Source organism: Megalobrama amblycephala, linkage group LG21 (genome assembly GCF_018812025.1).
Source record: "Megalobrama amblycephala isolate DHTTF-2021 linkage group LG21, ASM1881202v1, whole genome shotgun sequence".
NCBI lineage: Eukaryota > Metazoa > Chordata > Actinopteri > Cypriniformes > Xenocyprididae > Megalobrama > Megalobrama amblycephala.
Window position 1 is genome coordinate 27,154,396 of NC_063064.1, and position 17,166 is coordinate 27,171,561.

At 34.9% G+C, this 17,166-nt stretch overlaps 1 protein-coding gene and 1 long non-coding RNA gene across 2 annotated transcripts; both read left to right on the forward strand.

Moving 5' to 3' along the window:
- Positions 1–3,325: 3,325 nt before the first annotated feature.
- LOC125256316 lies at positions 3,326–16,097 on the forward strand. Its single transcript, XM_048172212.1, has 13 exons — positions 3,326–3,399; positions 10,821–11,105; positions 12,139–12,189; positions 12,455–12,496; positions 12,591–12,641; positions 12,766–12,828; positions 13,052–13,129; positions 13,257–13,275; positions 13,526–13,577; positions 13,729–13,798; positions 14,739–14,834; positions 15,359–15,408; positions 15,949–16,097. Exons 1-13 carry the CDS (start codon positions 3,345–3,347, stop codon positions 16,036–16,038), a joined length of 1,002 nt encoding a protein of 333 aa, XP_048028169.1. The 5' UTR covers positions 3,326–3,344; the 3' UTR covers positions 16,039–16,097.
- LOC125256320 lies at positions 6,197–8,041 on the forward strand. Its single transcript, XR_007182090.1, has 4 exons — positions 6,197–6,349; positions 6,749–6,799; positions 7,018–7,107; positions 7,178–8,041. It is a non-coding gene; the product is annotated as an uncharacterized LOC125256320 (long non-coding RNA).
- Positions 16,098–17,166: the final 1,069 nt, after the last annotated feature.

Here is a 17,166-nt window from a genome sequence, read left to right on the forward strand (position 1 = left end):
TTTTCATTAAAACATGACGTTTTATTTCACATTTCTTTTCGTTTCGCGTTGCCTCTCGTGTTGAGGTATTTAGTCCGCAAACATGACAGTATCATAGGACAGTATCCTTACCGCGACTGATTTGGCTCAGGGCCAGCCAGCTCACACGTGCTCACTCTTTCTCTTTCTATGAAACCGGTTCCAACTCTATAGCGACAATAACTCCATAGCGGTTGTCCAGAGCACTGCAATTATTTTTCATGTCTGTTCTCTGCGCGCGGCTTCAGAAGTGCGCGGCCGCGCACGCGCGCAGCTTAGAGGGAACATTGGCTCCAACCACTTTTTCAGTGAGAGTAAAAAGTTTTTGCATTGATTTAAGAACCGGCACGAGAACCAGCACCATTTTTGTGGAAAATGGATAACAGAAAACAGTTGTTAAAATGTGGATTAAAACTTTAAAATGTTAAATATTTATTTCTAAAATGTTTGTTAAACGAGATTAAATGTAGGTGATATTGTATACATAAAAAAATTAAAATATGCTGTATTTAGAACTGTTCATTCAAAGGATGCATCGTCTAAACACAAGTGTTGTATACTTTACATAAAAAAAAAAAAAAAGATTTAAGTTAATCAGAAAACATTAACAAATGTATGAGGTAAAAACAAGCTAGTATTGCTGTAAAAATGAAATACCATAAATGAACCCATCATGTTGCGGTAAATGAACCACAGAACGTGCAAGGTTTAGATAAACCATTGTTAGGTTTGTCCATATTGGCCCGGTTGCAAAACAACCTAAATTAGGTTATTTCAACACATCGGTTTTTACAGTATATGTACACTAATCTACATAAAACTGATCAGTGCATTAAATGCTTTCCTGTCTGAAGAGCTGCTTCCTAATTCACCTATTGTGAGTCTCATTCTGTCTCTTTTCTCACTCGCTGTAATGGAGTTGTTCATCTTCATTGCTTTTCAGCTTCTTATAGAGGTTTAGTCTTACAGTAAGTGATCTCTGCTGCTGAATGTCTTCTTAAATTACTGTATGTTAACATTTGTACTCATCTTTTTGATACATATTCTTAAACCTGTGAAGCATGTAAAGGTCTTATTGGAATTAAAGCCTCAACCAGAATATGCTTTAATTAACTCGTTTCAGTTTCCAAATTAAAGGGCTCATGAACTGCGTTATTTTATAATTGTATAATGTTTTCTGGGGTGCACTTATAATGTTAGTATGCTTTTACATCAAAAATTGGCATAATTTAGAAATCAAAGGCATTCTTCCTACCCTGATTTGATCGCTCTTATTTGAACGCTCTGTTTTAAAGGTGCTACAGAGGATGTTTTCAACCCCCCTCCTTCACAGTTCATTTCGAGGGAACGCCTCCCAAAACTCGTGCACGAGTATTGGAACACGAGTGTTTGTTTACCACCGGCATTCGCTGTGTCGTGTTTTTTGGATTCATTATGTCGGACTCACCGCAGGTAACTCATAATCTGCAATTGTTACTCCTGTCTCCTGACAAAAACATTGCATGCAGCACCTGTGGAGTGTGGAAAGTTACTGGAGAGCGCAAACGATTGGCTGATGTTTTTAAGGCCCTACCTCGTGCACAGATGATGTATATTAATATTATTACTTTCAGTGCACCTAATAAATAGTCTTTTATCAGTTAGTAAAGACAGTTTCAAGTAATATTGCAAAAATGTATAAAACAAAACATCCTCTTTAGCACCTTTAAGGGCGTGTCTGCTGTGAGACTTCAGTGTAAACGCCCACTGCTGTGATTGGCTGACATATTTCCATTTGAAATAGCTAAGTATTACTCTCTCGAAAACTTTTAGCACATTTTTACTATTATAGCTCTCAAACTTTTCACTAATCATGAAAAGTGTTGATTATAGCATTAAATTTAGATCCATGGCATTATATTTAGATTGTGTCATGAAAAGTTCCGGTGATGAACATTTGCTGAACACATGTTGTTGAGTGCATGAAAGCAGTGATCTCAACTTGCAATTAAATGTTTAATGCTTTCATCGTAACTACCAGTGCAAACACAATGTAACTAAGAGAATCGTTGAATAAAACAGGAGTTTTGGCGCGTGTCCAGAACTCAGTCACTGATAAACTTGCGCTGTTTGATTGACAGCTGCAGCGATTGTAAAGGGAGCGTTCTTTGATCGCTTTCTATATTTAATTTAATATAATAACAGATTATTTTTTATCCTAATAAGAGAAACAATGTGAAGTTGACTGTTTAGTCACTGGTATGAATTACTGACACATAGACAAAGTACATCTGACTGTACATGAATCATTATATAAGATGCTCAGATGCATTTTATCGCATTACTGTCGAGTCCATATCATAAAAGTCTGTGTAACACAGTTCGTAAGTATGGGAAGAAGGAGTCGGGAACCGGCGAACGTTCAACAAAACTTTAATTCAAAATAAACAAATACAAAACGATAGTAATGCCGGCAGACCCTCGCGGACGTCTGCCGGCCACACAAACATAATAAAACATAAAATCAGACCAGTCCAGGCCTGGTCCTCTCTTGTCCTTCACTGTCGTTGCTCCTCCTTTTATGCTTCCAGAGCTCCTCCGTGAGAGACTCAAGGCGGAGCTCGTTAACTCTCGTGTCACCGGCCTTGCACCGTTCCCTAACGGCTCTCGCCCACCCTGCTCGCCAGTCTGTTTGCAAAGCCTGCACCGAAATGCGATCAATAGGCCTAGTGTCAATAAAAGCTTTTATTGGACTAGCAAGAAGGTTTTCAGTTTTGAAACTTACAGGATATTCTTATAGTACGATGACCTCTTATATATCAAAAGCTCAAGGAAAAGTTGATTTCTCAATTCATGAGCTCTTTAAGCTGCACCCTTGTCTGCACTCTTTGTTCAGTTGCTGTTGTTTTACTGTATGTGTTTGCTCAACCTGTCTGCCTGTTTTTGGAGTTATAATTAAACTTAGAGTTTTTTGGAACCTGGTTCTTCTGTCTTCATCGGTCCGCCTGCATACACTGTGACACAAACGGGTTACATTTTTAAATTAAATTTTTAGCCCAACGATTGGATTTGTCCATATTTAAACCAAATTAAGGTTGAAACAACCCAGCATTTTTTAGAATATAGCCAACTTTTACAAAACTACCTTTTTGTCTTTGCCAGTCTGTGAACTTATAAAAAAAAATGTTACATTTGCCCCAGATGTGCTGTCCATGTGGTCACATGATGTACGTTCATCTTCATAGCTCTGACTGCACAAAGTATTAAATGTTTCATGTGGTCTAATGTGTTACTTCCTAATTCATCCATTGTTTGAGTCTCGTCTCTTTTCTCTCACTCTCGCTGTAATGGAGTTGTTCATCTTCATTGCTTTTCAGCTTCTTATAGAGGTTCAGTCTTACAGTAAGTGATCTCTGCTGTTTAATGTTTATAAAATAAAATATGTCCACATATTTAATGAAAAAACTTTAATTGTCAAAAATAATTCAGCATGAATATCCACTGTAGTATTTATTAACATCTGCACATTCATATGAACACTCAATTCTGACTGTTACTTGATATAGGCAGTTGAGAAAGTGCAGTATATTGAAGCTTGTTTCTGACATGGAATAAAAAGTATAAAAAGTAATTGCAACTTTTTATTTCATAATTCTCTTTTTATTTCATAATTTTCTTAGAATTGTGAGATGTAAACCCCCAATTGTGTGTTATTAAGTCAGAATTGTGAGATAAAAAGTTGCAATTACCATTTAAAATTTTTTTTGTGACAGAAACAAGCTTCCATAGTGCAGTTATTGAAAAAATAAATAAATAAAACAGATTTTTTTCATAAATGAAATTAATACAAACCCCTCATGGCCTACATTTTACCATTCATTGTGCATGGCTTTGTAGGCTGAGTTTAAATTTGTTTAAAGGTTAAACCAAAACATGGAAAATGATGCATGTAAACGTGCTGAAGTGTTCAGATGGGCAGCTGTAAAATCACCTGATCAACTGTTAAACACAATATACTGTTGCAAGAAAAAGTATGTGAACCACTTGCAGAATCTGTGAAAATGTGAAAAATTTTAACAAAATAAGAGAGATATTACAAAATGCATGATATGTTTTTATTTAGTACTGTCCTGAGTAAGATATTTTACATAAAAGATGTTTACATTTAATCCACAAGGCAAAAGAAAACACACACACACACACACACACACACACACACACACACACACACACACACACACACACACACACACAGTATTAAGAATCAATGGTTCACAAACTTTTGAATGGGGCCATTTGAATAAATTCAGCTTTTTCATTTATTTTTTTTCTTGTGGACTATATGCAAACATCTTTTATGTAAAATATCTTACTCAGGACAGTACTAAATAAAAAAATAACATGCATTTTGTATGATCTCTCTTATTTCGTTAACATTTTTCACATTTTCACAGATTCTGCAAGTGGTTCACATACTTTTTCTTACAACTGTACAATCACACGACTGATAAACCATCATCTCATTCTCCTGCTGCCACAGATTTCACTGCTGTTCTTCTGGTTTGGAAAATGTTATTGCAATGTTTATTTTAATTTATTTATTATTATTATTAATTATGGATTATTTGACTTAAACAGGTCCACTTCAGAAACCCTTCATCAGTTATAATGAGGATGATGTCCATCCTGTCATATCATGTGAAATACCAGATCCAGTCAGAGCTGATTTCACCTGTAGTCTCTACACTGAGGATGATCTTCTGCACTCTCAGAGGAAACAGTCTGGAGAACTTCTTTGTATGTTTTATGTAACTCCTGGTGAACTCTTCACACGATCAGAGAACAGTCAGCTGAGCTGTGATTATTCACTCAACACTGAACCTGAGATCAGATCACCGCGCAGTGACACAATCACCATCAGAGGTGAGGACTTTTTACTGTAATCATTTATTTTACAGTTTTATTCAGAGACACCTGTAGGATTCTTAAGCCAGTTTGATTTATATAGGTTATTAGAATATTATGAAAGTTTGATTAATAAAAAAGTTAGTATAGACAAAAAAATATGAGGAAAGCTGAATGATACGACTGTATCTATTACATCTTTAAGGCACTTCTGGATGAATACTATTTATTAAGACTCATTCAATAAGCTGTATAATAAAACACTGAAAGATCAAATATACTAAATATAGGAAAAAGTTGAATATGGTAATATGGTTAATCATAATCCTGTGGTAACAGTGGGACTCACTGTAGGTCAGTATCATCCATGAAGTCAGAAACAACAGTTGTGTGATGCTGTTACTGAATCAGTACAGTGATCTGTGAAATCTTCTTACACTGAATAACTTGTAGGTCCTTTTCAGACAAACGTTTAACCACAGTGTGGATTTGACAAATGAACAGTCTGATACATTTAGACAGGAAGGAAGTTGTGTCGTGTTGATCATGTGGTTTAGACGTCAGAGAGACAGACAGTGTCAGATGCATCTATGGAGGCTGATGAAGTCATTCTGTTCTCCAGCACCTTTTAAACTCTGTGACTTTACAAAAATTAACATGCTAATGTCAAATAAATGTTGAAGTCAGAAGTATTTCAATTCTTTCAGAAATATGCTTATTAATTATAACTTGATTAATTATTTTTACACAATGAAACAAGATGGAGATGTGTGTTTTTAACATAAATAGAAAAGAAAGTAACTCAAAACTGAGCCCATCATGTCAGCTCTCACTCACTGGATCTGAAATCAGTATTTGGTCAGAGGGTCAGAGTTCATCTGTGAGAATAACCTGCTTCTACACTGAATTTGTCACAAGGTCAAAAATCATCTCCTCACTCTGATCCAGTGACAGTGACAGTACAAAATAAGTTTTTTATTAATATATTAATGTGAACCAATATGTGTGATGCAAGATTTGCAAATTATGTAAAATGACTCTATATAATGCTGATAAATTGTCTCTGCAGGTTCAACAACAACCAACAAAGCACAAACTACAACAACAAGCACTGCAGCACATCCTACAACAACAACAAGCACAGCACGTACAACAACAAGCACAGCACATCCTACAACAAGCACAGCACGTACTACAACAACAACAAGCACAGCACGTACAACAACAAGCACAGCACATCCTACAACAAGCACAGCACGTACTACAACAACAACAAGCACAGCACGTACAACAACAAGCACAGCACATCCTACAACAAGCACAGCACGTACTACTACAACAGCCACCACAGCACATCCTACAACAACAACGACAACAACAACAACTACCACAGCACAAACTACTACAACCACCAGAGCACATCCTACTACAACAGCCACGACAAGTAGTAAGTTACCGATAACACCATTTCTGGTTATTGTAAATTTGATAAACAATTCCCTTCTGAAAAATGATTACGCCATTGAAAAGTAGACCGCCATTCCATGTCAAACCTGACAACAAACAAGGCAAAGGAAACCATATTTAAGTTAATTCACTCTTCTTCAGCTCTAACAGTCACTGTGTAAAATTAATATGTTGGATTCAAAGATATGGCTGGGATCCATTTTCAAAGTATCTGTTCATCTGTAACTCATAGTTTTAGTCTTTGAAGGTAAGCAGGAAGTACAGAGAGAATTCAAAAAGATGAGGCTCATGATTGTGCTGCTTTTTTCAACATGTTTACTAATAGTTTATGAATTTCAAACATTCTATTTACTATACAGTAACTATGTTTTTTCTGCAGTTTCCATTGTAACCTCTACTCTGCCAGATATCAGAAGTATGTCAGGACATGGTATGTATTTACTGTAGATGCCAAATTGTCAAACAAATGGCAAAATTGTTTTGCTCCAGTCATACTGGATGAACATTGTGTGTTTCACCTAATATGTTTGCCTGTTTTAGTGTATTTTTACATATACATGAATGTACATGAATGTTTGAATGTTTTTTCAAACATTCAATAAAAAATCTGATATAGATATAAACATGGATTATTTTTTCTTTTGTCAGTCTCGTGGCTTTCAGTAGTGCTGGTTTTCACTGGTGTTGGTTTATTTCTGTCTGGACTCATGGGATTCATCTGTCTCTGCCACTTTGACAGTAAGTTTAGTTCTGCATAAACTGAGCTCCATGATATAGAAACATGATAATAAAGTGTGTATCTGTGCAGGTTCTGATGATCTTCTCACAGAGGTGAACTACAGCTCCTGCCAGGTGGAAACAACATCTCTGTTAACTTCCTCTGTGTGCTCCAAAAAACATGGATGAACCGCTTCATTTCTTCACTTGGTGCACCTCTAAAGAGAAAAAATTATTAGTTCAGAAATAATGATAGTAGCCTATATTTACATTATTTAGCTACTGAATTCATTAACTGTAGCTGAAAGCATCTTCAAGTCATCTGTAGTATTTAGTGATGCAGATTTAGTGACAGATATTAAGCATCAAAAATATTAAATCAAAATTTTTGTGCCTTGCTTATTCAGTTTGTATTCACTGTAAAAAAAATTATTGAAATTTTAACTGTAAAAATGCTACAGTAGAAAACTGTTAATTGTTTAACTGTAAGTTCCTTACTATGTATAGGGGGAAAATTCTAATAGATCTAACATATAATAAACAACATCTGCAAAGTTACAACGCTCAAAGTTCAATGCAAAGGGAGATATTTTCTTTTAAAGAATTCTCTGTTTCACTTTAAGATAGTTACCTCCATATCAGCTACATAAATTCACCAACTAACCATTCAGAAACGTCCTGTTGCATTCTACATGTCACTTCTTCCTGATTCTCTATAATTGTCCGCTGCTTGTTTGAAACGGTTTCTGACATTTTAAGTGAGTCTGCATGAGATAATTAGTGCTGCTAACAGGAACTCTTGAAACTCCACCCTCTTCTTGAGAGCAGCAGCTAATTTGCATTTAAAGGGACACACACAAAAACTGAGCTTTTTTGCTCACCCTCAAAAAGTGACAAATTTAAGATGCTATAAAAAATATCTGAGGTATTTTGAGCTAAAACTTCACATACACACGCTGGGGACATCAGAGACTTATTTTACATCTTGTAAAAGTGGTATCATATGACCCCTTTAATTTTGTAATAATTATGTTTTTTATATTAGGCCTACAAAAATGAATGTTTATTGCATTATTTTAGTGTGTGCATGACACTGCGTTCACCTTCTATATATTAGTATTGACCTCAGCTTGTGGAAAAGCTACATGTGATGAACTTTGATTCATCATGTGACTTTCTCTTTACCGCTAGTGTTATTATGGTGGATGTCGTTAGATGTTCAAGTACAAAACAGATTTTAGTAGTAGCGTGGCCTTGCTAATTCAGCAGAAAAGACTGTTGGATTTACTGGTTTAATATGTATATACAATTTACATGTTGTTCTATACATTTTTACTGCATTTGTACAGAATTATTCTGCCAACCACAGCTCTGTAATAATGACAGGATTTTGTTTGGTGTTATTTTCTCTGTTAAACAACTGTCAGTTGAATGAGCAACTGAACCACTTGACTTTTGTCTGCTGCTTTTATGCATCAAATAATAAACATGTACCTGATAAAGTGACCACTGAGTGAATAATGTATTCCACATTATTAATTTTGATATTATAATCTAATCTTTCTTAAAGTCTATTAATGGTTCAGTTATTTTTGGCACATTTAAATGTTATACTCAAAAAATGCTGGGTTGTTTCAACCCAAATTTGGGCAAAAAATTGACAAACCTAACCGTTGGGTTAAATTTTAAAATTAAAATTTTAACCTAATTAAACTAATATTTACTATTTGTAATTATATAGAAATGCGTGTAATGGTGTTCTGGAACAATTAGACTGATAATTCATATTATAGAACGCATCATTGTGAATAATACTCTCTTTTGAATTGGAAATCATTGCATATAAGATGGGAAATACATTGATATATTTTAATTTATAAAGCTCTTTTAGGGTTATTACCTAAATATCTTCAAAAGTTGCTGCAAACTCAAACTAATATATATACAGATCATCTAATTATATCTTTTTGACTGTCCCTAGAAAGAAAACTATATATGGTCGTTCTGCTTTTGAATTTACTGCCCCAAATGATTGGAATGTGTTACAGTTTTCCAAGCACAACACAGTGAGACTAATGAATGTAGGACAGCTCCTTTATTATTACTCTAATGAAAAAAGTAATAATTTTTATGTTTTATTTAAACTTGAACAAAAATTTCAGTGTCCAATAACCTTCAAAGGGCATAATTACCAATAGCCTATATATAATTGTTGTTATATAAAAAGAAATTTACAAACAATACAACAAATACTATAGAGATACAAATAAATATATAATATCAATAATATAAATAAACTTGTTTTTCAGATACAGTGGTCATTATTTACCATGTATACATTTATTTAACATCTTTTGTTGTTTTATTAACATTAATGACAAATATAGGCTACGGTCAGACTGTTATTGAAAATAAGAACCTGTTCTTAATGACTTGCCTGGTTAAATAAAGGTGAAATAAAACCCAACGGTTGGGTTTGTCCATATTTGACCCAAATTTATGTTGAAACAACCCATCATTTTTTTAAAGTGTACTTTTACAAAACTACCTTTTGTCTTTCAACGTCTGTGAGCTTATAAAAAAAAGTTACCTGTGGCCCAGATGTGCTGTCCATGTGGTCACATGATGTACGTTCATCATCATAGAACTGACTGCACAAACTATTAAATGTTTCCTGTGGTCTAATGTGTTACTTCCTAATTCACCCATCCATTGTTTGAGTCTCGTCTCTTTTCTCTCACCCGCTGTAATGGAGTTGTTCATCTTTGTTGCTTTTCAGCTTCTTATAGAGGTTCAGTCTTACAGTAAGTGATCTCTGCTGTTTAATGCAGATAAAATACAGTATGTCCACATTTTTAGTGAAAAAAGTTTAATTGTCAAAAATATTTCAGCTTTTGTGATCAGAACATGTTTTAGTAGCACTTTTTTAAAACACACGAACCTACAACCTCTGTTTAAGGCTTATTAGATTTACTTTGTCATGAAGAAATCATTTTAAACTGATTGCAACTACCAGATTAAGCTAATATTTGGGTAAATAGAAATATGAATGCGTGTATTAATTGGACTTGATCATGTAATCACTTTTTTTGGAATATCCACTGTAGTATTTATTTATATCTGCATGTTCATATGAACATAATTCTGGGTGTTACTTGATTGAGAAAGTGCAGTATTGATGCTTGTTTCTGACAAGGAATAAAAAGTTAAAAAGGTAATTGCAACTTTTCATTTCTCAATTCAGACTTTTTTTCTTAGAATTGTGAGATATAAACTCACAAATGAAAGAAAGTCTGAATTGTGAGATAAAAAGTTACAGTTACCATTTTAATATTTTTATTCTGTGGCAGAAACAAGCTTCCATAGTGCAGTTATCAGAAATAATAAACAAAACAGTTTTTTTTTCCATAAATGAAATGAATACTCCTCATGGCCTACATTTTACCATTCATTGCAAACATGTAGGCTATGAGTTTAAATTTGGTTAAAGGTTAAACTAAAACGTGCTGCATATGATGCATGTAAACGTGCTGAAGTGTTCATATGGGCAGCTGTAAAATCACCGGATCAACTGTTAAACACAATATACAATCACATGACTGATAAACCATCATCTCATTCTCCTGCAGCCACAGATTTCACTGCTGTTCTTCTGGTTTGGAAACTGTTATTGCAATGTTTATTTTAATCTATTTTATTATTATTATTAATTATGGATTATCTGACTTAAACAGGTTCACTTCAGAAACCCTTCATCAGTGTTAATGACGATGATGTCCAGCCCATCATAGCCTGTGAAATACCAGATTCCGTCAGAGCTAATTTCACCTGTAGTCTCTACACTGAGGATGTTCTTCTGTACTCTCAGAAGAGACAGTCTGGAGAACGTCTTTGTATGTTTTATGTAACTCCTGGTGAACTCATGATACGATCAGTGAGCAGTCAGCTGAGCTGTGATTATTCACTCAACACTGAACCTGAGATCAGATCACTGCGCAGTGACACAATCACTGTCAGAGGTGAGGACTTTTTACTGTAATCATTTCTTCTTTTTTTTTCTTTTCTTTTTTTTTTTTTTTTTTTTTTTTTTACAGTTTTATTCAGAGACACCTGTAAAAATCTTAAGCCAGTTTGATTTATGTAGGTCATTAGAATATTATGAAAGTTTGATTAATAAAAAAGTTAGTATGGACAAACAAAATAATATGAGGAAAGCTGAATGATACGACTGTATCTGTGTAATACACCTATAGGGCACTTCTGGATGAATACTATTTATTAAGACCCATTCAATAAGCTGTATAATAAAACACTGAAAGATCAAATATACTAAATATAGTAAAGAGTTGAATATGATTAATCATAATCCTGTGGTAACAGTGGGACTCACTGTAGGTCAGTATCATCCATGAAGTCAGAAACAACAGTTGTGTGATGCTGTTACTGAATCAGTACAGTGATCTGTGAAATCTTCTTACACTGAATAACTTGTAGGTCCTTTTCAGACAAACGTTTAACCACAGCATGACTTTGACAAATGAACAGTCTGATACGTTTAGACAGGAAGGAAGTTGTGTTGTGTTGATCATGTGGTTTAGACGTCAGAGAGACAGACAGTGTCAGACGCATCTATGGAGGCTGATGGAGTCATTCTGTTCTGCAGCAGCTCTTGAACTCTGTGACTTTACAAAAATGACACTTTATATGTTGAATAAATGTTGAGGTCAGAAATATTTCAGTTAAAATGTCTTTCCGAAATATGCTTATTAATTATGACTTGATTATTTATGATTTTTACACAATGGCAATAAAATGAACAGGATGGTGAATTGTGTCTTTTACATAAACGGAAGAGCAAATAATACAAAACTCATAGTTTTAGTCTTTGAAGGTAAGCAAGTACACAGAGATTTCAAATAGACGAGGCTCATGATTGTGCTGTTTTTATCAACATGGTTACTAATAGATTATGAATTGTGTTATGAGTTATGAATTTAAATATTTTTTTCAAACATTCTATTTATTATAACTATGTTTTTTTTTTTTCTGCAGTTTCCATTGTAACCTCTACTCTGCCAGATATCAGAAGTATATCAGGACATGGTATGTATTTACTGTAGATGCCAAATTGTCAAGCAAATTCTCCAGTAATACTGGATGAACATAGCATGTTTCACCTAATATGTTTGCCTATTTAAGTGTATTTTTACATATATATGCATAATATAATACAAAAAGATAATCCACTTTCCAATTATCTGTTATCATGGTTTTTACAGTGTTTAGATCAATACAATGTTAAGATTTATGCCAGTCTTTGTAAAGACCATTTTTAATTTAAAAACAACTTAAGATGTTCTTTCTACAGTTCCATCAGCAGCGTCCACTCAAAAAACAAAGACAGAAACATGTGAGTAAAGTTTACTGTATCTGACAATAAAAGTTTTCTCTCATAGTGTTTATTGTAATTCATATAGCTCATTATTTTACCATTTAAATTTCAGCAACAACAGCTGCCAGTTCCACCACTGAAACTTCGACATCCACCAGAACTGGTAACTTTCATAAATATCAGTAGAACGCAATCATGAACATTCTTTTTACAGTGACTCCAAACACTGAAACTGTTTATATCCGTCATGTATTATATCATTTGAATTATTTCTGTTTCTGTTTCAGGGGTTTCTAGTGTTCACACTTCAACAGCTGGTCCTAAAGATCCACTCACACCACCACACAGAGGTTTTATTCTCAATCTTTTTCTTCCATATTTGAAATGATTTGACTATTGCATTCTTTCAGATCTCTGTAGAACATTTACTTCTTTTCATGCACACAACAAAAGTAAAATAAATCTACAATCACATCAATTGTCAGGTGGACTGATACATCTAAAACACTCATATTAATCATCATAATGCACATAAACATGGATTATTAAAGTGTTGGTTTTGTTTTGACACAGAAACATGGTTTATAGTTCTGGTTTCCACTGGTGTTGGTGTCATTCTGACTGGATTCATCTGTCTGTGTCGGTTTGCAAGTAAGTAAAGTTTATAATTGTTCACACCATGCTGTTCAATATAGAAATGATCATGTGAATTTATCATTAAAACAACAAAATGCTGTAGAGGAGTAAAAACTGAACATAATAGCTCATTGTTTTCTAGGTATAAAAAGAAGAAACCCGTAAGTTTTATTTTGTTGGTTGGTTTTTTATGGTTTTAGTTTCAGTTTTCATAACCCTAAGTAATTAAGGTTAATTAGGGTTATTAAATATAATAACCCTAAAGGTTTTATTTTATTCATTTTTTATTTTTTTGCAAAAAAACAAAACAAAACGCATTTTTGTAGTCTATGAGCTGTATGTGCAAATGTTTATCACCTTACCTGATATATGCATGAAAAGATGCCATAAAGATCAATATTTGATTCTTAGCAATAAAATGAGATCAGTATCATCAGATGTGCCCAGTCAAGAAATCGGTATGGTGAGTATTGCAATTAATCTTTTCAATCACTAAAATATTATCACTAAAACATATTTATCACTAAATAATATTTAATATCACGAATAAATATTTATAATACCATAATGAGTATGATTAATAATAATTATAATAATTCTTAATGTTTTTTCAGAGTTCTGGACCTGCAGAGACATATTCTCTGATAACTTATGTACCAGCCCCATCTCAGCCCATATCTGTGGGTAAGAGAACATCATTGTCAGTAAATGATCTCAGATAGTGTGAAGCTTAGTGTCAGTTAAAAACACCATATAGTGACCACAGCTTCTCAGAAACAGCTTCTCCTCTTTAAAGTCTTTAGCAGATCAGCATTATTAGCCACATCTTCTCTTCGTGTTCAAACTATACCATGGACTTTGAGGGAACCCACTTTTTTTTATAGGGGGGGGTCATGCGCTTGCGTCCAAAGAGGGCTTACAGTGAGTTGCAAAGATACATAACAGCTATGACTGTGTACACTACTTGCTTTATGCAAGCACTATATAGGATAAATCACTATACAGGATTTACCCTATTATACATTATCGACGCAAATTGATAGGTGAAACAACAAACAGCCACCCACAAATAGTCTATAAACAAAGCATCAGGCTGTCTTTGAGTTCACAAGAACAACGGTTAAAGTTACCCGTCAGGCTACAGAAGAATACCATAATTGGCATAGGCATGTAAGAGCTGTGCATGTAAACCTCACTCCCCTGATCTCAAGAGGCAGTCTAGCGACTGACGCTAGAGACTGCGGTCTTTTACACATAATAATCCATGATGATCACATCACACAAAACTGAAATTGCACATCAAAATAACACATTGTCAATATTTTTTGAGACCCCCAAAATTTCACAAATCATGTTTTCAGGGGAGCCCATGTCTTATTAAGGGGAGCCGAGCTCCCCCTAGCTCCCCCGTAGTTCGCACCATGGGAACAGTTTATGCCAAAATGAGATATTTTACATAATGTTTACCACTGTACGATGAAAGAAGCAGTGATGAGAGGCTGTAAAGCTTTTAAAACTACAAGTTTCAATTTTTTCGGTGAATCCATTTCACATTTGTCCAGTTGTTTTGGATGGTTTTCTATTGACTCTGTTTGACCCTCTTCATCATGCTGTTCCTCCAAAGGCCTCGAACACCCAGATTCCCATCAGGACAACACACCAGATCCTACAGCGACATACTCTTTCATTATGGCTGAAAATTCAATTTACCAGCCCTCAGGTAAGTATTTTTTTTCATTAAAATGGCCATATCATGACAAATCAAATTGTTCTCAGTCTTTACTGTGAAAACACACTGTGGATTCACAATTCAAAACTTCCTCACTTGATCAAAAACTACGGAGCCCCGCACATGACATGCAAGAAAAAAAATTTTAAATTGTGCGCACAAATTACTATTTCGTTCCCTCGATTTATAAATCATGCCTATGGTTTATAAATCGAGGGAATGAATTAGTAAATTATGCGCACAATTTAGCCTATTATTTTTTCCCTGCATGTCATGTCCGGGGCTTCGTAAAAAACAGAATTTTGGATGCTCACATATAAGCATTGAGAAGCTTGACCCACCTAATCTCGATGAGCTCATACAGAGGAAGTGGACCAAATACTAAATTCATCGTAACTGTTGCACAATCAATCTGAGAAGAGATGATTCTTTAAAATACATTAAAGCTTTATGACAGAGAGCTTGTTCATGAAGGTCAAAACATGTTAAAGTGATATGACGCTTCTGCTTTACAGAAGTTTTGGACAATACTCAACAGAAAGAGGGAAATACAGCAGAAAATAAGGTAATATGTGAACAGTCACACCCCAAACCATGCACGGCGCCAGAATTTTTTCTCTACCGGTGCTGGGGGGTGGGGGGAGGGGGCTTTCGATGTTTTGTTACAGAAAGGCCGAAGCTGATCAGTTGGTGTGACTTGCCACATGACCTGCGGTGCGCTTGTAGCATTCTGAAAAGTTGAGTTTTTTCATCTCGCTGCGCTTGGAAAAAACGAGCGCATGACTTCTACATGTGAACATGTGTCTTTCTTCCACTGCTCCTACTCTCCCTCATTGGCTCAGGAGTTTCTCTCTCTGACTCCTCTTTCAATTCTCCTTCTTTGGCCCCCTCAGGGTTTCCTACCTGCACTCTTGTCTTCTTTATCATCTCAACTGCTTGAGGGGGCTAAACAGGGGCTATTCAAAAACCTGACAGTGCTATAGCCCCCCCAACCCCGGTGTAGCGCCGTCACTCCACATAAACAAATAAGACGTCCATCATGAACAGAATATACAAACACATTTATCTTGTGTGTCTTTTCAATCTTTATTTCTTCTTCTTTAAGAATGTTTACCACCTGTACTGCACGATCCCTGACAAACCAGTTCAGTCAAACGCAGCAGATCAAGTCTACAGTTTGGTGAAGATGCACTGATGAGCTTCAAGTTTCATTATGTATTCATTATAAATAAAGTATCTTTACTTGCTTACAAATCATTAATCATTTAGTGTTTGGTGTGTAGTGCATTGTGACCTCTGTGACCACAGATTTTCTCTAGATTTTCTCTAGCTCAGTACTAGAAGTGCTTGGGATTCAATAAGCTGAACTAAAAAATGTAATGATGAATGAAAAAATGTTTTTGCACAAACATAATTTCAATATATTTCTAAACAAAATTAATGTCTGCCGAGTGTTTTATAATGGATGCTGGCTGAAGAAGTGTGTTTTGGAGGTGTTTCCATAGGTCAGTAGTGTTTATGTACAATGATTCCCACAGGATTTTGTGAGACTATGAGGGGTGGATCTGTGTCCCTGTTGGAGGGCATGTCCAATATCTGGTGCATTTAAGGGCTTTTCAACACTGTGCTTAACCCTGGGTTAGTCTTTATAAACCCCTTCTCTGTAGGGCTAGCACAGTTTTTGCAGTGGTAACCCTGCATTGCAGTGCCAAACTTTCTGAAACAATGTAGTGTTAGAATGTTACAGCTAGAGCCAATGGGTGGAGCTTGATGTCCAGCCACACTCTAACCATAACCCTATCCCTAAACCTTACTAGGTCAAGCTCCACCCATATTACATCCAGAGAGGAGGAGCTGGAGCTGGACATCATTTACAGTGAACACCACTTGTCATATATTCACATGAATGACCCAGTGTAAACTATTAAGTGTGAAAAGCCCTTTAGAAAGCAAAATTAATAGCTCCAACCCCTTTTTCAGTGAGAGTAAAAAGTTTTTGCATTGATTTAAGAACCGGCACAAGAACCAGCACCATTTTTGTGGAAAATGGAGAACAGTTGATAATATGTGGATTAAAACTTTTAAATGTTAAATATTTATTTCTAAAATGTTTGTTAAACGAGATTAAAATATGCTGTATTTATTCATTCAAAGGATGTATTGATGTATTGGTTTATTTCAATACATCGGTTTTAGAGTGTGCACTAATCTACATAAAACTGATCAGTGCATTAAAGCAGAACTAAGTAACTTTTTTTACCTTCATAAATAGTTTTCTAAGTCCTTACAATGGTTAATTGACTTGTAGTGGTGTGTTTGAGGC

What these genes read in the sequence shown, in the direction of transcription:
- LOC125256316 (XM_048172212.1), top strand. Translation starts at nt 3,345, where the DNA reads ATGGAGTTGTTCATCTTCATTGCTTTTCAGCTTCTTATAGAGGTTCAG. An exon ending in ATCTCAGCCCATATCTGTGG is followed by an intron (nt 13,799 to 14,738) that starts GTAAGAGAACAT and finishes GTTCCTCCAAAG; the next exon opens with GCCTCGAACACCCAGATTCC. An exon ending in GAAATACAGCAGAAAATAAG is followed by an intron (nt 15,409 to 15,948) that starts GTAATATGTGAA and finishes TTCTTCTTTAAG; the next exon opens with AATGTTTACCACCTGTACTG.